This window comes from Serinus canaria, chromosome 1, assembly GCF_022539315.1.
Source record: "Serinus canaria isolate serCan28SL12 chromosome 1, serCan2020, whole genome shotgun sequence".
Taxonomy (NCBI): Eukaryota; Metazoa; Chordata; class Aves; order Passeriformes; family Fringillidae; genus Serinus; species Serinus canaria.
This window is the reverse complement of record NC_066313.1, coordinates 41,443,524-41,465,547: the sequence shown is the minus strand read 5'-3', so window position 1 is coordinate 41,465,547 and position 22,024 is coordinate 41,443,524. Positions and strand designations below refer to the sequence as shown.

Here is a 22,024-nt window from a genome sequence, read left to right as displayed (position 1 = left end):
TTGTTGTGCTTCAAATCCCCAAGAATGTGGGCAGGTTTGAAATTATTTCTCTCACCTAATACTGCTTATCTGCTTGTTATGTATCTACTGAGCTAATTGTCTCAGCTCATCCACTGTGAGCGGATAGGCAATTCCAGAGGGTATGGGGTCATTCTACATCACTTAGCTCTACATTTTACACTAGGATGAATAACCCTGTGGAGAAACTTGTCTCTCTGTATAGACATCACAAAAAGACAGTAGCTGATGGCCTTAGTCCAGGTACTTAACTTTTCAGATGCTTGAGATACAGCAAATGAGCCCTTTCTTCCTCTCATGCAACTGCCTTTAGTTGTTGGATAGCAGTCTTTTCCTGTCTCACAGGTACACAGAGATTGAACAGTGCTACTGTTCTTACCAAGTGTTTATTGTGAAAAGAAATTATAATGTAATTTTAATAATCTCTATATACATATATTTGTGACTGCCTGAGATTTGAACATCGTGCTGAAAGGGAGGGAGTTTTAGGACAGGGGACCTGGAGGTTTTTGCATTCCTAGGAAATATGTAGCTGTTTCATAGCAATATTTAGTTGAATGCATTAGAGAAACAAACAAAGCTAGTACTTGAGAATACCTGTCTTGTATATGAAGCTCTATAAGTCATGCTCCTTCATGGTGACTGGTTTTCTTTCTTTTTAGATTGTGATGGATTTCAAACACCCTGATGGTCATACAGTGGCAATTATGTTGCCCCGATGCAGTTTATTGGTGATGACTGGAGAATCCAGATACCTGTGGACACACGGGTATGTGTAAGAGTCCTTGCATTGCTGATAGCAAAGGAATAATAAATGTTGTTTGTTTGCTTTTTAAAAGACATTCTGTGTTTAAAATTGCCTGAAAGAAATCAAGTCAAGTTTTATAATTAATATCCAAATTCCCTCCTCTGCTCAGATGCTGCTTAGGTTAAATTGAAAAACTTGGGGATTTAGGGAGCTGATTGCCAGTCCCTGAGGTGTAGTTTCCTGCTGCTGTCGTAAGTGAAGTTTCAGTCGGAAATCACTCTCACATCTGCACTGTGGAAGTTCTCAATGACTCTGAGCTGGCAAAGAATTGATTGTAGTGCAATTAGTGTCACCATTCCCTTTCTCTCTTTTCAGCCCACAACTTTTCCCATTGGATTACATATGCCAAAGGCTTGAGAGAGGGGCTTGAGAGTTTAAAAGATTGACTTCCCCTACACTGAGATCCTGAGGTTGGCAGAGGGGAGTCTTCCTGAGTTGTTCCCAGCTGCTTTAGGGGCACGTTAGCTACTGATAAGACTGCGTTGAGCAGTTTTGAGATGCTGCTAAGGGTATTTCTTGAAATATGTCTTGAGGCTGTGCTTATTGTAGAATTTAAATACATGCTTTTTAAATCATGCACCACTGGGAGATACTTAAAATTGGAGCGCTGAAATTGGCAAAAAGGCTAAAACCTTGCTGAGCTCTGAGTGTGAGAGTAATGAATTTCAGGAGTGTATGGCAACCCTGTATTGGACAGAAATGCCCATAGTAAGCATTTCTTCCTTTGTTTGACCCAAGCCATCACTGATTCAGCAGTCAATTGGAGATACTAATTACATTCTCTGTCAATTAAACATCAAATCCTTTTATTGGCAGAAAATTTTCTGCCTTTTAATTTTGCTGGTTAATATTTATTATGAAAACAGGTGACTATGAAATCCCTGATAACCTGTACATTGTTAATTTTAGAGAGCTCTAATACCGTCTGTATATTCCCTCATTAAATTAAATGAAGTTGTATAAAGCAGTTGGTACTTCTGATATGCCTCAGTATAGAAGCCCAGGGCAGTGAACTCCCTTGTTGTTTGATATACAGGACTGAATACAGATACCAGCATTGTAAGCTCCTTATGCTGTCCTGTCTAATACCATCAGCTGTCTTTTGGAAAGGCCACATACAGCTCTGAGAACGCAGTGCAGTTTCCGTGTCAGTGACATTGCTAGCCAGGGAAGCTGGTGGGCAGTCCCCAACCCCAGGCATCAGGCTGCTCCATGGGCCGTGCTGAGGCCAGTTTGGAACACCAGCCCAGGGTCAGGGTAGTGGCTGTGCACAGACAGGGCTGGGCATGCATCTCAGGCTGTAACTGGAACAAGGGCCAGGGGGACAGCCTCCATTTAAACACAGCTCCCAGGGAAAGGAGGGCTTGCCCTTTCTGAGGCCTCAGCTTTCTCCAGGGCTACCAGCTCTGCTCCTTCCGAGCCAGCCCTGGGCAGCCACATTCCCAGGAGGCAGAAGGATACATGCTAGGCACTTAGAGTACTGGCCAGCAGCCATTGAAGTTGGAATAGTGTATCTGTCTATTAAAATGTGTATCTGTCTATTAAAATCTGTCTATTACAACTCCCTTGTACCTTCAAGTGATGGTTGTCCTTCAAGAACCAATGAATAAACTACATGGAAAATGAAGATCCCAGACCTTTCTACTCATGTACAAATGGTTCCCATGCTGGTTCTTGTCCACCTTTCCTAAATATATTTCTTCTATATGTTTTTAAAAGCAGTAGTGGGTCAAGATACTCAGTTGGAGTAAGCTTTGCGTGATGCTGCTGGAATTTGGTATTGTAATCAAAATTAAAATAACACAGCAAGAAGTTGTAACTAATTCACTTGCATACATAATGTCAAAATATATTTAATAACATTTGTGAGGCCTTTTATCTACACCTCAGAAATCAAATTATAAAAGCACAAGTGTTGGTTTTGAAATTAATCTGGACGTATTTTCAGTGTGTATACTTGGCTGCGAAGGAATTGGAGACTTCATTTTGACCCCATTAACAAAATGCACAGGAAAAGCATTTTTGTTCATTTCTATGTAAAAGGGAAACACATGGTTTCGAAATAAGCTTATGCAGTGTCATCAAGGAGGACAAAAGATGTATTCTTGTTTTGACTCATAGGTAAACGTGAAATTCTGACTTTTCTGATGAACTTCATTAGTGATGTTTTACATATTTGGTTGGATAACTTGGAAAAACTGTATTCTTGGCACTGCAATAGTAAAACCACTCTGTGCCAAACAAGAAGGAGTGCAGCATTTTATTTTTGACATTGGGAAGTCCTCATAATAGTAATTAAAGGAAATGTGAGAGAGGAACAAAACCCAGGAGAGACAAGTGTTGCACAATGCAGTTGTTCACCACCCAGTGACTGATGCCTAGATCATCTCCCAGTTCATACACTGAGCAGGATGCTCTCTGGTATGAAATATCCCTCTGGCCAGTTTGGGTCAGCTGTCTTGGCCATGCTCTCTCCCAGCTTTTCGTGCCCCTCCTCACTGGCAGAGCATGAGAAACTGAAAAACTCACTTAGAGTAAGCATTACTGAAAAACAACTGCAACATCAGTGTGTCACCAACATTATTCTTGGACTAAATCCAAAACACAACACTGCTGCTGTTAGCACAGATGCTTAGAAGAAAAGTAAATCTATCCCAGCAAAACCCAGGACAAAAATAAATATATTTTAAAAAAATATGTATAAAAAAGTACTAGACAATCAAACTTAATGGAAGAAAAGGGAGGGAGAAAAGGGAAATGTAATTACATGCAATTAAACAACACTTCATTAGTTTATGTGTCATCTCTTTTCTCTCTGAAATTGAATAAGTTGAAAACTGAGAGGCAGAAATATGTTAAATAGGATGTTGTAATCATATTTCTCTCAGTGTAGGGATTGCCTTCTTACAAAGGATGGATTGTAACATGGATTGTGGTTTTTTTCTGATGCAAATTGAATTATTCCTTTATTTTGTGCTGCTTCATTTTAGGATCACACCCAGAAAATATGATGTTGTTCAAGCATCAGAACTTGAACAAAAAGCTAGAACAATCACTGCTGATGTTGGAGATTTAACATTAAATCGAAGGGAAACAAGGACATCATTTACATTCAGGAAAGTGAGGAGGAGCCCTTGCAATTGCAGTAAGTGTCTCGAGGCAAGCTTCAAGTCAAAATTTATATTTATCACCATTAGGTAGCTTTTTTCCTTTGAGAAAATAATTTGATTCCATTGAGTAGCTTTGGCAGTTATCATAGCTGTTCCTGGATGGTTCATACCATGCTGTATGGCTTGAATTGGTTGCATTTATGTGGTTGCTGGAATTTCTCTACACAGGAAGACATTTGGCTAGCTCCAGAGCCAGGCAAGTAATCTGCAGTCTTGTGTGTCATTGGCATTTCGAGTGCTTATAATGTAACAAAACAGAAATAACTTCTATTCTTCAATTTTTTTCCTCAGTTTTGATATTTTATTTTTTTTTGAGGGCGCCTCTAACTTTGAGAAAATAGGTACATTAGAGGAGGAGAAGTAGTCATATCTGCTGTTACAGAGCCATGTGAAATGCCTTAGGGCAGTAGAAATAATAATAGACAGGTGGCTCAATGATTACGTGGAGCTGAAGTCCATTTATGCCCTTAAAACAGAATTTCAGAGGCTAAATTGTAATGATGTCATGGTCTTTGGCACTGGGGGCACTGTCTCAGTTTTGAGAGCATAAACATCATTAACATAGCAGATTAATGACCACAGCAAACAGCCTCTGGTACATGTGGGCTGGTTTACTTATTTTCAGGTCATCAGACACTTCTGTAGTTTGACCTGTGTTTCAGTTTTTAAAAGATAAAGGAGAATTGAAGCAATTTTTGCATTTTTATATTTCACTTTTAATTTTACTAAATATCCTTAATCAATGAGGAATTACTTAAAATTAATATGTTGTATCTGTTGCTGTATCTAGTTTACCCATCTGTCTGTGACAGCCAGAAAGGACAGCAGAGACCGGTGCAACCTTCATTTCCCCAGAATGAGATGGAGGCCTCAAAGCTGGAGCAAGAATATGTACACAAGGTGTATGAAGAGATTGCCACACACTTCAGCAGTACCAGGCATAGCCCATGGCCCCAAATTGTAGAGTTTCTCAGGTCCCTGCCAACAGGGTCAATAGTGGCTGATATTGGTTGTGGCAATGGGAAGTACCTTGGCATCAATGAGGATTTGTACATGGTAAGTAGTAGCTCCTATCATTTGTTTTCACTGGTTCTGGTGTTTATTCTGTCATGCGCTTGCTGGAGGTTCAGGCTGGCATTGGAAGAATGCTGGGAACACAAAGCAATTTCCTGATCCAAGATCAAGTACCAATTGTCTTAAGTTTCCACCTGTATTCATTATGTGCTTTACCTTTTTCTTCTGCTAGGTAATTCAAAATATGTTAAGAAAAATAGTAATGGATGCAGCAGATTGAAAAATTGTAATGGATGGTTTAGCCTTTCTTGTCATTGGTGTTGAATAAATTTATTAAAGAGCTGGGCAATTTGAATGCTTCCAATGAAATTTTCATTTGTTTGGTGAGTGGGTGAAATCTCCATGGGCAATGCTATTTTTCATGACCTCTTCAGTTGCCTGTGGCCTGTTGACATGTCTCATTTGTGAATGATGTCATGTTTGGCTGTTCTACCTCTGGCTCTTTGCACAGGCCCAGTAAATATGCCAACATAAAATTCACAGGGAGATCTCAACTTTGGTACAGATTTCTGGCCTTTCACTCCCTTTTCTTCTCTTTTAGACAGTTCTGACATAATTCTTGCTCATTTTCTCTCTTTCACTGTCTCACAGTCTGTACTTAAGTTTTACATCTCTCCCTTCCTGTCAGGGAGAGATGAAATATGTACACATATGAACTAAAATATAGCTTTCATTGCAGATATTTAAAATACCTTTTTGGGGGAAATAAAAAAAGAGTCAAACTTGCCATTGTTTTAACCCAAGAGAAATCTCAGAGAAGTGTGTGTTCCGGTATCTGCTCTCTCCTGTTCCAGGATTGTCTGATTCTTTCACATGTTTGTACTGTGTAACACTCTGAAATCCATCAGACTTGGAAATTTCTATATTAGGGCAAGGCATTTATTACTGATAATAAAACTTGGAGTTGTTTGTCTTTTTCAGGAGTCTGTCCTGTTATTTATATTCAGCTAAAAAAGATAAGTTGTTATTTACAATGCTGTTTGTGTTAGTAAATTATCTCCCTTACTGTTCTTATGAGCTAGAACAGCATCAACCAATTAATAAGTAGGCATCTTCATGCCTAACTGTTGAAGCCCATTTATTAATTTCACTATATTTCAGTCTTTTTGTCCTTCAGTCCTGACTGCTGTGAGAAAAATCAGCAAGCCTAACTAGAGAGGAGAAACATTTATCAAAGTATCCTGAAGGTCGACTGGTCCTAGAATGGATCTGGTAAATTGCAGTTGTGGAGGTTTGTGGTAGACTTTTAAAGTTAAATTAATGCAAGATACTGTATTCAGAAATTGCCAGCATCAGTCTGTTTTCTGGAGCCCACAGCTGACCAGCTAAGGAAAGGAAAGCTCACATATTGGCTGGCAGTAAAAGGAAAGTCAGCTCCTCTCCTCTGTTACTTTTGGAGTTACCTAATTTCATATCTGTTGGCAGGAGAAATAAAAAACATGAAAAATAACAATGAAAGGGAGGAAACTATTAAAGAAGCAGTTGAAACAGTTGAAAAATAGAATCTGGGAATTGCTTCATTCAGCTGGCCTCCCTTGACATTTTATTTTCCAGTGATGACAACTAGTGGTTCTTAGATGGAGATAGACTCTAGACTTTGCATTTCGTTGTTTTCATCTGCAAGTCAGCACAGAGCCTCAGAAGGATGGATTTGACTCCTTCTTTCTACCAGATTTTTTTTCTGTAGCAGCCAAAGTGGGGTTAAAGAAAACCCTGTGTATATTGTATTTACAGGTGTTTTTAAACTTTTGACAAGGTATCTCAAGTGCTGTTCCATCTACAATGTTTTAGTCATGGAGCTGAGGGTGAGGGATTACAGAATTTTTATGTATCAGCTGCATTATGGGGATAAAAGGAATCAACTCTATATGCAGGGCATCAGTTTTCTTCCTCATTTACTCCTGTTTAGTTGAAAGCATAAAATCCAGGCATAAACTTTGTAAATTCTACATCTCTTTTTTTGTGCACAGTGTAATGGAGCTCTTAGCCCAGGTCCTGTTGGGAAAGAAGCAATAAAGCAGTGCTGTGAAATTAGGAGTTGTGTGGGGATTGGGTATGGCACTGTTGGCACAGCTCTGCAGCTTGGGGTGTTTTGACTCAGATGTACTGAAAACCTGAGGCAAGCTTTTCCTGAAGGCAAGCAATATGCTTTTATGCTTTAAGCAGCAGTGCTAATGGTAGATCACAGCTAAGGTAGCTCTCTTGATGTTTTACTCTTCAGTTACTGTCTGAAAACATCTCCACTGTGGCCTGTGCTATTGTAGTTGCTTCAGTTTCCCTGGATGATTAAATGTGGCCTTACCTACTTGAGTATCCCATTTGACAATGAAATGCATGAGTCCATCTGTGCTCAGCAAAAGTGACACTGCTGTAATGGCTGCATTATTCTGACACAGTGAGAGAGCAGCAATTCCATGACAAATTCAGATTAAGGATGTATCAGCTGGAGATGGAATCCATGTCTGATGTAGCTAGCACAAAGGCTGGAGAAATGTTGAATTTAACAGTTGCAGATTACTTTTTCTGTCTCACCCACTTTTTATTGTTTAAATGACAGCAAAAAAGAGACATGGTTCAGTGTTGTTTTTCCACAATTCTCTCCTCACCCAGTCTCATTTGGGGGAATTAGTTTAACAGATTTTATTTAGGTGCTTTCAAGCTTATTAGTATTTTCTGTGAGCAGAACTTTTCTTTTTATAGAACAATGTGTTTCAGCCTTAGCCATTCCGCTGATTACCACAAGGGTTTCATTGATGTTATTGCAGTAATCTCATTAATTTCTATGCACTTTAGCTTTGTCTCCTTGTATCCAGTGTTCAGGTAGGTGTGGTGATGTGTAAGTCTCTGCAGGAACATTCAAAATCTTCACAGGAGTACAGCATGAATGAAAAGTCATTGAAGGCTTTCAAATTTGTGGTTTACATTTTTAATTGAATTTATAAATTGGTAGGAAATTCAGTGGCAAATAACTGAAAATGCCATTGGGTAGATATGTTTTGTTTTTGTATAAAGAAATTACTCTGCTTGACAGAGTACTTAGGAAAAAAATATGCCAATAGAGGAACCAGAATGATTTGTTTTAATACAGATTTTCATATTTCTTTTGTGTGTGTCATTCAGAGGTAATTGGTAACACAGTTTATATTTCACAAGACTTTTGCTCTGAGATGTGGACCTCTGTTTTCTGTATTACTGTCCCAAACTGAGATCTACTAGAACTATATAAAAATTTGATTTTTCCAGGGTGTGGGGAGGAGAGAGAGTGAAAATTTTCTGTGGTATAGTTGCATAAAGTTGGGTGGCTTTTAGTTGCACAGGGTTTGTACAGATTTGGAATAGATTCCTCTCCCAAGGACTTTTTAGTAGTGGGTAAAAGCAGGAGGGACAAAACCAATTAGTGAATCTATACCTGGAGTAAGTTCACCATATCTTATCAATTGAAGGGTGAGAAAGATGAACCTTTCCTGCTCTTTTCTCTCAGTGAATAAGAGTCATTAAATGAGTGAGAGATTTGGGAAGAGAGCTCAGAAGGAACTGGGGGCAAGAGCAGCACAAAACTAGCATGAAAGCTGAATTGCTCAACTTGGTTCTGTTGTTCTGTTACTGAGAAATGAACTCCAGATCTTAGGCACAGCACTTTGCTTTCAGAGATACCCTGTCTACCTGCAATGGAAAAACAAAACACTACATGAAAGGAATGCTGAAAGCCTGACTCAGATGAGTTGTTTGCTGGAATGTAATTTGGTTTTTGAGCTTCTCATGCTGTTAGTTATAGCTGAGGCGTGTCTCTCTGGAGAGCGACATAATTCCATTTGGTGGCTGGATTTCAGAATTAGATGTCGTTTTGTTCATTGCTCTGTAATGTGCTGAATAAATCAGGTTCCCAGATCCTTAAATGAGCTAAGTCTACCAGGCTGAGTTAGTTATAATGAGGTAACGTAGAAAGAAAACACGTAGTGGTGGGTAACCTCAACCTGTCTTTATTTATCTTTTTTTTCAGCATGCAAGAGGGTTTATGTTTTGCAGATTTGCAGCATAACTACAAACTATTTATTAGTGTCTTTTTCCCCCAGTGATCTATACAAAACCACTGCATTGAAAAGATTTTATAAAATCTACTTTATCTACTCCTTGCTGTAAAGGTGGAGGTGAAAGTGCCTGGGAACATGAAAGAGCAGGATGGCATAAATGCCTATGTTATCCATTTCCAGGAAGTCATTACAGAGTTGCTGAATGCTCAGACAAGTTATAGGCATTATATTTGTTTCTCCCTCCTTTCTCCTCCTTTATCTTTGCCTATTCTTTGATTGTCTAAAGGTTTGCATTATCCAGTGTGCCCAGACAGGGTGTGGTATGCCAGAATGATGACATACCTTTCCCCCTTTCCTAAGTTTTGTGTTTGTTGGAGTTCTAGTTACAGACTTAGAGTCCTCCATGCTAATACAGATTTCCTGTCTTCAGGTAAGAGTTGGATGCAGTTAATATTTATCCCTATACACTGAAAATCAGTGCCTGAAATCCAAGTGGATTCAGTCACAGTAACTGTCAGTGACCACTCTTGAACTCCTGTGAGCCATTGTTTACATCACACAAAGTGGTGAAGACATGGCTAGAGGTACTTCCCAAAAGGCAGGGATGTCGAAATTGATGTCTGGAGCAAAATCTGAGAAGCCTGAGAAGCCAGCCTCATTTTATGGGAATATTGAAAAGTGTGGAATGACTTGCTGAGAGGTGGACTTGCTGAGGTAGACTCAGCTCAATAATCAGCCATGCTATTTGAGATATATATGAGAAATTGTGGAGTTTGAGCAAGGAATTTGATTTGGAAAGCTGAGGTATAAGAAATAATTGAGAAGAATCATAGATGATAAGAAATAGAAAGCCTAAAAACATATACATATAGCTTGAATCACCAAGAGATGTACTAGATTCTTCTGGGTTTGGATGCTGGACTAATATTAATTCATCTGCCTTTCTCCACCCTTCTGGAAGAGAAGCTAGCAAAGACAGTAAATATCCTGACCTGAGCATTGAAAATAGAGATATGAACTGGCAAAAATTAAAGCTTTCCAGCTATATTTTGAGATAAGTTTTAAATGTTTTGATTATATATTTAATTAGAGAGAGAGAAACCTGTTCTCAGTTAAAACAGTCCTTTGAACTCTTCTGTAGATGAAATTTCATCAAATCAAAGCTTCTTCATGCTTTAAAATTTAAAAATCAGTTTGTAATAGAATTGGGAGAAGTTGAGTTTGGGATCTGTGCCCCTTGCTGTAAATGTTGTCTGTACTCATAAAACCACAGATAGACTAATTTAAGGTAGCTTTTTGCTACCTTATTGTTTTTATAAGTGACTGAAACAAATGTATTTTGGTTTTTAATGAATGCATGTTTCTTGTAAGTCAGAAGATGCAAGAATGCGGTGATTATAATTATTTTGAAATATCACCTAGAGATAGTTCTAGCAAAGATGCTAAAGTTACTTAGTTTCAATGCCAGGCATCTGTGATGATTCTTTGTGCTCACCATTAATGCATATATACATAGCACCTATTGTCCTGTTTACATTTAAAACCATGTAAAATTTTAGCCTGGTACACCTATTTTAGAGCAGCTGTGTGTTCAAAGTGTTCTGTTTCAAGGTCTCCCATTTTCACTGTGAAACAGCATCTTTTTGCTTTGGATGTACATTTGCTTTAGAAAGTATGTCAATACAAGTAAACCTGACCTCATAATATTTGCTATAATTTAGATGCAAATGAGGACTTTGCAATCTGGCAGTCATGCCTTTGTTCTCATTCTCAGTTCGTTGGATTTCATCAACATACATTGTAGTCCTTTTCAAGGTCATTTTGGGAACAGGGGATTGTGTTCCATTATCCAGCCCATTTTCACTCTAGATGTGGAGGTCCAGAGCAATTCTTTCTGGGAAAGCTTGCTGTCAGTGGAAGCTCCAAGTTTTCTTCTTCCTCTTTCTGCTAGCAGTGAATTTGGTCCTTCGAGTTTTATTATTAAGTACTGCAAGCCAATGTCTTAATTGCAGAAGTAGTTAAAGGTACCAGTAATGAGGTGTGCAATCACTAACATGCAAGTTGTCAGAGTAATTTAAAGACACTTCAGTTGGCTGCCAGTGTAAAATGATGGGGGTTTGTTTGCATTCAAGTAAGCAAGGGTTTCCTTTTTTTTATTCATAAACAACACAATTCACTCAGTGCTTCAGTAAATGCGAGAGACCAAGGAATGAGTGTGAAGAAAGCGATGTTAGGATTGATCTTTTCAGGTCTGTTTATTGCTAATTGGCAGGATAATATTCATAGTTTTTTGTGGAGGTTTATCTTGTATTGTCAGGTTGGCATTTTCACAACTGTTTCATCAAAAGTCAGGGACCTGAGTAGAAGGCAGCTCACTGGTAAGCTTTCAGGAAATAAGACTGGAGCAGAATTCTGGTTTTCTTCAAAACGGTGGTGGTAGGTTGAAAGATAAAAGGACTTGAACAGATAAAATGAAAAATTATGATGGAAAATAAATATATTTTCATTAATCATTGCAAAAGAGGTTTTTAATTTTAGTGGTACTGTTGTCTCTTCTGGGTTGATTAAGCAGGGTGAGTTGTTTGCTATTCTTCCTGCGTCAAAGACGGTTTAGTATTCTTTCGGTGTCAAATGCAATAAACACTGTCAACAGTAATTATTTAGGATTCTGAACCTGTTCTCTGCTATCTACTTGTTGCTAGTCATTGAAAACAAATAAATTTATTATTCTCATACATGCAGAGTTTGGTATACAAGCTGGTAGCAGGGCTTTGGTTTGCATATTCAGTATGCATGGCAGACATGAAAACAAGGGGGGCACATGCCTCACTATTTCTTTCAGACGGTGTCTTGATCAATTTAGATTTATTGTTTTTATGCAGGCATGTAAAAAACACTTCTAGATGCTGATTTTTCAAAGATGGTAAGTTTTGTCTTACTGCCTTTGATGTGGACACTGGGCAGGTGTAGCGGGCTGACTGCTGGGTTTAAAAGGGGAAAAAAATTAATGTTTTATTAGGTATTCAGAAATGGTTCTAGGGGTCACTTCACTGGACTGTACAGAACCTTGTAAAATTATGTTGAGCTTAAATTTTTTGTGGATCATCATAATGAGGGGTAAGAGAAAGCTATCTGAGCACTTCCTCACACTGAAATGACAAAACCTGGGTGATGAGTGAAGCTGTATGCCATACTTGAGTTATACCACCAAAGTCACTGGATAATTGTTTACACTTGTAGATCAGCTTTTGTGAGTTAACTATTTGGGTGCTTCAAGTGTTGTCAAGTTAAAAATGGCAGTTGAAATGAAAATACTGAGGTTAGGTCACATCTTATTTTGCTCATTTCAAGACACCTTGAATGAATTTTGAAGTAAAGTTAGGTTGAAGCCTGGTCTGTCTTAAGTTGCCTCAAAATGAGGGTGCTATAATGAGCTAATATCCAGTCTTTCATCTTTGTTTTAAGTCCGCGTCAGGGTTGTTTTCTTTTTGTCTGTGCCTGGGAACGATATACTCCTCTTAGGACTATTTTCTCACATTTGCTCTTGTTTTGATTTTAAACTGTGTTCCCTCAGTAGGAGACTGTGATGACTCTATTACTGTAAGCATCAAATGAAAATCATATTCCAGTAGTATAATTATCCTCTCATAAAAAGCTTAATGAAACATTTTCTGTTCTAGGTTGGCTGTGATCGCAGCAAAAACCTGGTGGATATTTGTGGAGAAAAACATTTCCAGGCGTTTGTCTGTGATGCCCTGTCAGTGCCAATCCGCAGTGGTTCTTGCGATGCCTGCATCTCTATTGCTGTAATCCACCACTTCTCCACAGCAGTAAGTCACTCCTCTCTCTGCTCCACTGTACTGTTGGGGTGCTATGCAGAGCTGCTAATACTGCAATACAAGCAAAGGCAAGAACAAAATGGGAAGAAATCCAAGGTTTGCATTTGGCATAAGCAGTTGTCAGAGCAGCATTAAGCTGTTGTGCTGCTGGGGCTTCTTAGACTTTCTGTTCATGTTTTCCTCCTGCTTCTCAGGTGTCCTTGCTCTGCCTGAAGCTTTGGTCCTCTGTTTGGGTTTCATTCTTGTGTGCTTGTAATTAACGACATTGGAGAAGGGGGCTCTGCTTTGGGAGTCAAGACATCTGTTGTTTCCTGGGTCAGATATTGGGCTCTTGAGCAGATCTTGTGATTTTGGGTTTTTTAATCTGTGCGTTGGTTGTACATCTCCAAACAAAAGGGAGACTGCTCACCAGTCTGCTGTATCTCTGGACTGGGTAAGGTTCTTCTGGCAGAAACTGGGCCATGGTAACAAGTTTCTTGATCATCTTAGGAAAGGCCCCACAGACCTTTCCATACCATAAATGCAGTGAATGTTTCCAAATCCAGTAAAAAAAATGTAGAAGGAACTATGTTTTGGAGAAGGCTGACATATCTTTGTGTGGTCAGAGAATCATTGAGTCTGGAAAAGACCTTTAAGATCATCAAGTCCCACTGTTAACCAAGCACTGCCAAGTTCACCACTAAACCATGTCCCTGAGAGCCACATCTACAGGGTAGTGTGGTTAAATACCTCCAGGGATGGTGAATCCACCGCTGTCCTGCACAGCCTGTTCCAGTGCTTGACACGAATGATGTCTTGATGAAGAAATTGTGTTTAGGAAAATGTCTTGGCTTGCACACAGTGATGGGCTATATTATGAATGAAAATAAATAGTGGGGAAACACACCTTCTTTTCAAGTTTTATTGTATCTTGGGTAAGGAGAAATTGCTGCCATTCCATTCTCCTGATTTCCTGTTTATGTAGCAGCTCCACACTTTGGTTTTTCCTTCCCAGGAGCGGAGACTGGCTACTATCCGGGAACTAGCTCGGCTTCTAAGACCTGGTGGAACAGCTCTCATTTACGTCTGGGCAATGGAACAAGAATACAAAAACCAGAAGTCTAAATACCTTAAGGAAAAGAATGATAATAAAAACAAAGACAAAGAAATGAATACTGGCACAGCCCAGAGACCATTTAGTGACCAAGGGCCTGATAACAACAGCCAAGACTCAGCATGGTCTGACCAACTCCTTAATGACTTGAAGGATGAAAGCTGTGGTGCCAAGCCAGTAGCAGACTTCAGACTGCCTGTTCACACAAACAGAACCTCCTTTCACTCTCAAGATTTGCTGGTTCCCTGGCACCTGAAAGGTGGCACTAAAAAGAAGGAGGAAAATGTTGATACAATGTCAGTTCCAAGTGGCTCCAAAGAATTGCAAGAACTCAGCCCTGTTTTCCACCGCTATTACCATGTGTTCTGTGAAGGGGAACTGGAAGCAGTGTGCAGATCCCTGGATTGTGTGAGGGTTCAAAAGAGTTACTATGATCAGGGAAACTGGTGTGTGATTCTAGAAAAGTTGTAGCCTGTGATGCTTCCTCTACTGTCTGTAGAGTTTTCTTTGTTTTTTACAGTGAAAGGTATTTTGTGAAAGGTATTTTTAATGCAGGCTGCAGCTATTGCAACTTTTAAAATAGCAGAATAAAGACTGTGCATTGAGTTAATAACAGTGGCTAGCACTGTGTGCATATATTAACAAAACAATGGCCAAACTCAGCTACTACCTCTGCAGTGTTTGCTTTACTGCTCTGAATTACAGTGAAGAGGATTACGTGGGAAAATACTGCCCATACAAATCACTAAGACCAGTGCTGAGCTTTTAAAGACAGAGGGCCTGGTTCTCCCTTCTCTTACACCATTTTATATTGATGTAGCTGCAGTGCTTTCCCTGCAGTCCACAGCTAATTGGAATGGAGCTCTGGGCAGGAAAGCCAGAGCTACTGTATGCTGTGTAAAATTGTGGATGAGGGAGGAGGGAGTGAATGGCATATGAAGCAGTTAAGCTGAAGGGTCAAACTCAAGTTTGGTCTTGCCTGTTTTGGTGTCCATGAGTGGTGACAGATCTCTTTCAGTTTGGAATTTACTCTCTTGGTTGTGGTAATAGTGATTTCCTCAAAGGGAACTGAAAAGATATTGGCAATAACACAGACATTTTTCTCTTCCTTGACTCTCAAGTACTCACAATTCATTCTGTCCATCCCCAGATTTCTGTAGCTCTTCATTGTAGTGTTGTGTGAAAGCCCCTGTGAGGTGTGAGTTCCAGGCCAGTGGAACAGCCAGACCAGCTCTGCTACACACCTGCATTCCTACGAGTGTGCGTCTCTGTGCCTGTAGCACCAGGAGCTGTGGGGGTGGGGTGACTCTGAGATCCCCCTGGGGGAAAAGGGAAAAATATTTATGTGAAGGCAATATTGGTGCAGGTTTTCTAGTAGGTATTTTCAACCCCTAAATGTTGGCAGTGGAGCAGGTTTTATTTAATACACTTCAGAAGAGCAAAGGACTGGTGTAGAGGGGAACTGATGCTGGGCTGGCTGACTCAGAGCAGCTCTTTTGGCTGTGGCCATCAAAGACTACTGCAATTTATTTGCTACAACTCTTGTGCTACCAAAGGAGTGTGACAACTGGAATGCATTTCTGAAACTAAAATAATGGGCTGGCTTATGTAGGATGAATGGCTGTTGGTGCCTCTGGAAACCAGTGCTGCTAAGCTATGCTGTTACATTGATTGATCACCTGTAGTTGTAGCAAGCTCTATGGTATTGGCAGGTCGTGCTGCTGTAAATAATGGCATACAAACCAAGGTGTCCATCCTAAATCATGAGGAGACTTCGAGGACAGCTCGAGGACAGCTTGGCTTACTCCTGCTTGCCTCCCATGTGCAGGTTAAAGGCTGCTGTGCTGGCAGCCTGCTCACAGTCACCATTTCTCCTAGGCTCCCATCTTGTAATGGAGAAAATCCAAGGGGAGCGAGAGTAGTATGAGAGGAGCTTGCTGCCACCACAATTCACCTGGCCTGTGCTTTGCGTGCTGTCTGCTTCCAAAGAGCCTTGGGAAAGAACGTCTCATTCCTCAGCTGCACATGCTGTCCGTGTAGCAGCAGCCTTGTCCTAACTGATTCCTTTCCTTTGGCTAACAAAGGAAGCATATCTGTAGCAATGAGCCCTCTTCGGCATGCTCAGGGGCTGATCTGCACACATTCAATGAATATCACGTAGCTGGAAACATGTCTTGCATCAAGGCCGGAGCTGGCTTTAGTACTGGGACACCGTGTTTGGGTGCAGGAGCTCACCCCTTTCCCAGATGGGCTGTGGCATCAAACCTAACCAGTGCTACATGATGTCAGTGTGTCACTGGTGAGAAGGGGCAGGGAGAGCCTCTGCTGGGTGTCTGTGCAGTGACTAACTAACCTGGGCTCCCTATTATTTCGGATTATGTGGATTGCATTCATGTAGAATAAAGGAGGAGGACACATCTCTGAAGCTCTGAACCTGTGTTTGCTGGTGCCTGGACTCCTGCTGAGCACACTGCAGCTGCTGTTGGGTTTGTACATTGCCTGTAGCTGCATTTTTTTTTAAGAATATGCAGTGTTTTGGCAAGGAACAATTACTCCTTGAAAGTTCTTCTGAAGTGCTGCCATATCATGACCTTGTGTGACAAATTATGAATCAGGTCTGCAGTTGTGCTCGATTAGTCAATGTGCCCTTGTTCTGACTGAGGATAGCTCAGAGGTCCTGCCTCCAAATTCACTGCTGGCTCTGACTGGACACAGGGTTAAGCACTGTTCTGACCTGGGGCTCAAATGCATCAAGTAGACAAAACCAGAATACTTGAATGTGGACTTTATGTAACACTGATCTATTTTTTGCAGGCCCTGTGGCTCCTGTAGAGCTTTTCTGTTTTCCCTCTGTTTCCTTGGCAGAGGCAGCATTAGGCAATGTCTTGTGTCACACTTAGCATTTCTTGCCTTCTGGGCTGATTAACATCATTTATTGACTGCAATATGAATGAATAGGTCACATTCCTTCTCACCAGGTCTGCAGTGAAGCACCTGGGATGTCTGAGAGGAGAGTCAGATTTTATTGTCAGTCTTTTGAAGGCCATCAGTCTTCCTGCAAGGTATTCCTTTCAGCTGAGTCACAGCAGCTTTTTCCATTCATTTCATGCTGGCTCAGAGCAGAAAGTGTTGCTCTCCCTTTCCTAGGCAGCCTGATGTTGGTGAGTTCCAGTGGGTCCTGTTTCTTGAAGGAGGTTCTGGCATGGGGAGCACCAGCTTGGGCAACGCTGCTTGTACACGCACACTGGGTTGAACATAATTCCTTACCAAAGAGGCTTTTCCTGGCATTTCAGAGGGCTGTGAGCCAGAGGACGGTCCCAGGGCATGCTATCTCTTCAAAGACAGTAGAAAAGTTAAAAGTACTCTGAAATCCTCTGAGGCCAGGAAATGTTATGAAATATTTCTTTGGTTAAAGTCAGAGAGTCTCTTCAGATGCTCCAAGAAGAATGAAGTGGTGAAGGAGAAAATGACAAGGGAGGAGGGGCAGGTAGGTGTTAACAAAATGTATTGCAGAGATTTCCAACACAGAATTAACGTGCAACCACAGCTGCCCTCTGCAGTACTTACTAGCCTGTTTTTACCTCCTGGAAGTAGTAATGAGATGAAACTCTTCCAAGTCAGCAGTTGGGTTTAAATATTAGAGATTTTGTGTTGCACTGTCCTGCCCTGACAAAAAAAAGGGCTTCAGAGCATCCCTGGGCTTAAAGCAAAGGACATGATGAAGTGATTTCTTGTTCTGGGGCAGGCAAAAAATGAAACCTGCAAAATATGGAGGACTTCTTTTTAACTTCATAGAGGTTCTTCAGACTGATGTCATGGTGCAGCCAAATCCATGACAAAAACTCATTCAGACCTCGGAGAGGTCTGGATTTCCCAGGAAGTGATCAACTTAAGCTTAGCAGGGAGAAGTGTAGGACAGCAGATGGCAAGGGACAATATGCTGATTGCATTGCTTTGCTGAGTGAGAGCCACAAAAAGCTGAATGGGGATCACAGCTTCTCTTAAGAGAGCTTGAAGGACTGACCTTGGCACAATGAGTAAAAGATGAACTCTTGTACTCTCTGTGCCCACCAAAGTCACTCAATCATGCCCTTCCTCAGCTGGACAGGGGAGAGAAAATTTAATGAAAGGCTCATGGGTTGGGATATCATTGGGGAGAGATCACTCGCCTATCACCATCATGGGCCAGAGTAGGAAAAGGAGAAGTAAAACTAAATCTTAAAAACACCTTTCTCCATCCTTTCCCTTCTTCCTGGTCTTCATTTTATTTCTGATCCTCTAACAACTCCTTGCAGTGACACAGAGTGATGGGGAATAGGGATTACGGTCACTACATCACATGTTTCTGCAGCTGCTTCCTGTTCTTATACCAGGATTAGGAATCTTCTCCTCTCACAGAAGCATTATGAATATGAAACTTCTAATCATGTAAGTACAAATACAGATGTCAGACATTCTCTGTATAAAATTAACGTCAGTTGGCACGTTTGAGGAACCGTGTGCCAGAAATAAATGTCATGCAGCTGTCACTGCATAGAGCAAATGTTCTGAGTTTTGCAAACTATTCCCCTAACAGTACTAGGTGGATGGGGAGCCTTCCCAAACACTTAAATTATGAGAGATTTAAAGTGATAACATTTCCCACACATTAAAAAATTTTAATGTTTACCAGAATCTAAAAAAACCTTTTCGTTTCAGAATTCCAGTTCTATTACACCTGTAAATATCACAGAAACATTTTCCACTTGCAAAGTGAAAATTATAAAGAAATGATAAATGAAAATACTAAAGAAGATCATTAGCTACTGTCTCCAGTGTGCTTTGTTTTGTGTATTCTTCTTGCTGTTACAATTAAGGATTTCTTGTCATTATCACTTTCTGTGTGTCACTATAGTTTTCTATAATTTATTGTGGTGAAAAGAGGGAAGGACATTTCATTCATTATTACAAATCTCTTCTAGGTGTGCTAATGTGCTTTATATGAAGTGATTATACTGACAACATCAGCATTTGGGCCCTAATTTTTTATGCAGATTACTTGCTCTGCCTTAACTAGTATATGTCCTCTTTGGGCAGAATTAGAATTGCATTGCTTTGCCTAAACTTTCTGAAAGACCATGCCTGACATCTCAAGTGACTGCAAAAGAAATATTTTCCTTCTCTCACCTGCCTCCTTAACAGGTATTTGCTATGGAGCTGCTTGTTGAATGCAGACAGCATGTTCCTGTGCCTGATGGTGCTCTCATCCACAAATTTCTCAGCCAAGCCACCTCACTGAACTGTGAAAGACACCTGTGTTGAAGTCTACAACTCAGGTCAACAGCAAGACCCTGGGTTGTTTTTATCTGGCTGACATAATTTTGTACAGTATTCCTGTCACATTTCTGCACTTGCAGCAAGCCACCACTGGTGTGCAAATACTGTAAAATTCTCAGAAACTTTGTCAGTATTGTAAGCTGTTTTTAAATTGGATCAGGGACACAAAGAGAATGCTCTGACATGAAACTCTTCTCTACCCCTTAAGCAGGCTATGCCTATGCTTTACCATTGCAAAACAGCAACCCCAATGACAGCAGTATTTTTTCCTTTGATTTTATGAAAGTGGTAGCAGGAAATTTCCAATTCACAAGCAACTAAGGTGGAGAGAAATGTCAGTGCAATATGAGTAATTAATTTTCTCCCTGCAATGCAGAAACACTCCGTATTATTACTTTAACATGATGACAAGCTTACTTTTGTTAAAAACTGATGCCCTTTATCTGAAAAAAGAAAAAAAAAGAAAACCAATCTTCAATCACAACAATCAACTATATAGATGTATTTATTTTTAGCTATGTCTTTGTCTTACATCCCCACTGAAATTTAATTAAAAGGAAAACTATTGAACCAAAGCACAAGTCAGTAGAATAAATCAATATGATAAATTAATTTTTATAAATGATTTTGTGCTTCTTCATGTGATGTCTTATTCAGACTCTAGATCAAAACTGAAACTGTGATTCTAAAGCCTAGAGAGAGTTTAGAAATTACTAACAATGAAAGTACCTCATAGTGTATTGCTGAGCCATCCTGTCTCCTCAGATACTTCATCTTTGATGCCTTGTGCAGAGCAGAAGATGAAGCAGCATGTTTCTCATCACATACAACTGCTCAAACACACATCAGTCCATAATGTTAGGTTCCTCATACACTTGGATGAATTCAAAGCATAACATTGCAACAAGGGAACTGCTAAAGCACTCGTCTCAGGGAAGCACAGTCTTTTACAGTATGTTGCAACTCTCTTTGGCAAAAATTCAAGTTACAATCTGGCAATATCTGAAGCTCTGCTAGAACAATTACAGTGAATCCCACGTTCCTGCTATTAGAAAGCAAATCCTGCCTTCAGTTCCAATTTCAAAGCTCCCCAGCTATTCACACTGCCTTATTTTTCTAGTTAAAGATGGCAAGAATAAGAAACAGAGAAGAGGTTGTTCATTCTTTTTTTTTCTGCTTGCCTCTTGCTTAGTTTCCAAAAGGGATTTGCACAGTACATGGTCTTTACACGTTCTCCTGTCCTCTCTAAATCTATTAACACAATTTTGCTGGGTTTTCCCCGCCTGTTTCTTCCTTTGCAAATCAACTTTTTGTGCACAACATCCCTTTCTGAGGACTTGTTTTTGTGCGCCACCCATCTTTTCACCTTTCTTTATGTATGTATTTCCTCTCTGGTCTCATGGCCTCTGAATTCTCACCCACGTTATATTTCCTAATTTACCAATACAGAAATAACTCCTTGACTCATAAGTAATGACATGCTTGAGTCCTTGAAAATCCTAACACTTTATATTTCCTTTTCAAATCCTCTCCTCAGTTATTTATCTCTGGGCCTCTTACAGGCATCTCAGGCTGGGAGATTTTGACATAAAGCCCTTTAGTAAGGAGCCCATCTGGTAACTAGCCTGATGCTGGTTTTCATTTATCTAAGAACCAGTCCTTAGCATTTCCCACGTGATGATTTTGTTAAGGGGTTATGCCCTTCAAGGAAGCTTGGTTTCTTTGAGAAATGCTTCCCTTTTTTTTTTTCTTTTTTTTTTTTTAATTGCCATTGTAATGATTTCTGCTGCATGTACTCATTTCACATCTTACTTTCCTCACTTCATCACATATTCTGAGGAAGGTTCAGAGGGGGTTTCATCTAGAATTCATCAATGCTTCTCACCAAGCTACCACAATGAGAGGATACATTTCCTCTGGCCAAACTGTTGCGTATTAAGAATACACTAAAAAAGAAAAAAAAAAATTATCGTGCGTTCCTCTTGGGTCTCAGGCCTTCTTGGGTCTCAGGCTGTATCTGACAAGGATGTAAATTAGAAGGTATTCTGGAGTGAAAAACATTTGCATCAATTCCTTTTAATGAAGAAATGCTGATTATGATGATGTAGCTTATCTGTATGCTTTAAATTAGTGGAATCACTGAGATTTATCTCTTTCTATTGATATCTTGCAAATTAAATAAACACAATTGTGCAGTCTTTGGTGCTGTTTCCATTCTCTCATTTTTGTTACAAAACCTGAAAGACATGGAACCAGCTTGCAAGCCACAGCTAGATTTATCACTCCAAAATCCCTGGTAGGAGGTTTGTAAGGATGGCCAGAGTTCTTGCCTCACCTTTGTTCTTTCCAAATAATCCTCTCAGTTTCATCCTGTCTGAGTCAATCCACGTGTTCAGACTGACATGCCAAGTAGCCCCTTGGGAGAACAGGCAGAAGGAGACATAGGGTCAAAAATCACTTCTTACCCATCTTCCCTGTATAAAAAGTGCTTGGCTTTACAAGGCACAAAGACTTCATAATAAGACATCGTTCCTGTGTGACCAATCCCTTTCTGAATCCACCCTCTTGGCAAGACACTCTGCAGGGATGTGTTTATATATCTTGTGTCAACAGCTCCCTGAGATGCTTCTGAAAGGCAGGGTGAGGGCTTGAAACCACATCATGGGGAAATACTA

At 40.1% G+C, this 22,024-nt stretch overlaps 1 protein-coding gene across 2 annotated transcripts in view; it reads left to right on the top strand.

Annotated features, from left to right (window-relative positions):
• ALKBH8 (alkB homolog 8, tRNA methyltransferase) overlaps positions 1-21,550 on the top strand; it is a 51,128-nt gene extending 29,578 nt beyond the window's left edge. For both annotated transcript variants that reach the window (XM_050980963.1, XM_050980956.1), the window contains exons 9-13: positions 681-787; positions 3,817-3,971; positions 4,787-5,052; positions 12,782-12,931; positions 13,935-21,550. In XM_050980963.1, coding sequence (XP_050836920.1) covers positions 681-787; positions 3,817-3,971; positions 4,787-5,052; positions 12,782-12,931; positions 13,935-14,504 — 1,248 coding nt within the window. In that variant the 3' untranslated portion in view covers positions 14,505-21,550. The remainder of the gene's footprint in view (positions 1-680; positions 788-3,816; positions 3,972-4,786; positions 5,053-12,781; positions 12,932-13,934) is intronic.
• Positions 21,551-22,024: the final 474 nt, after the last annotated feature.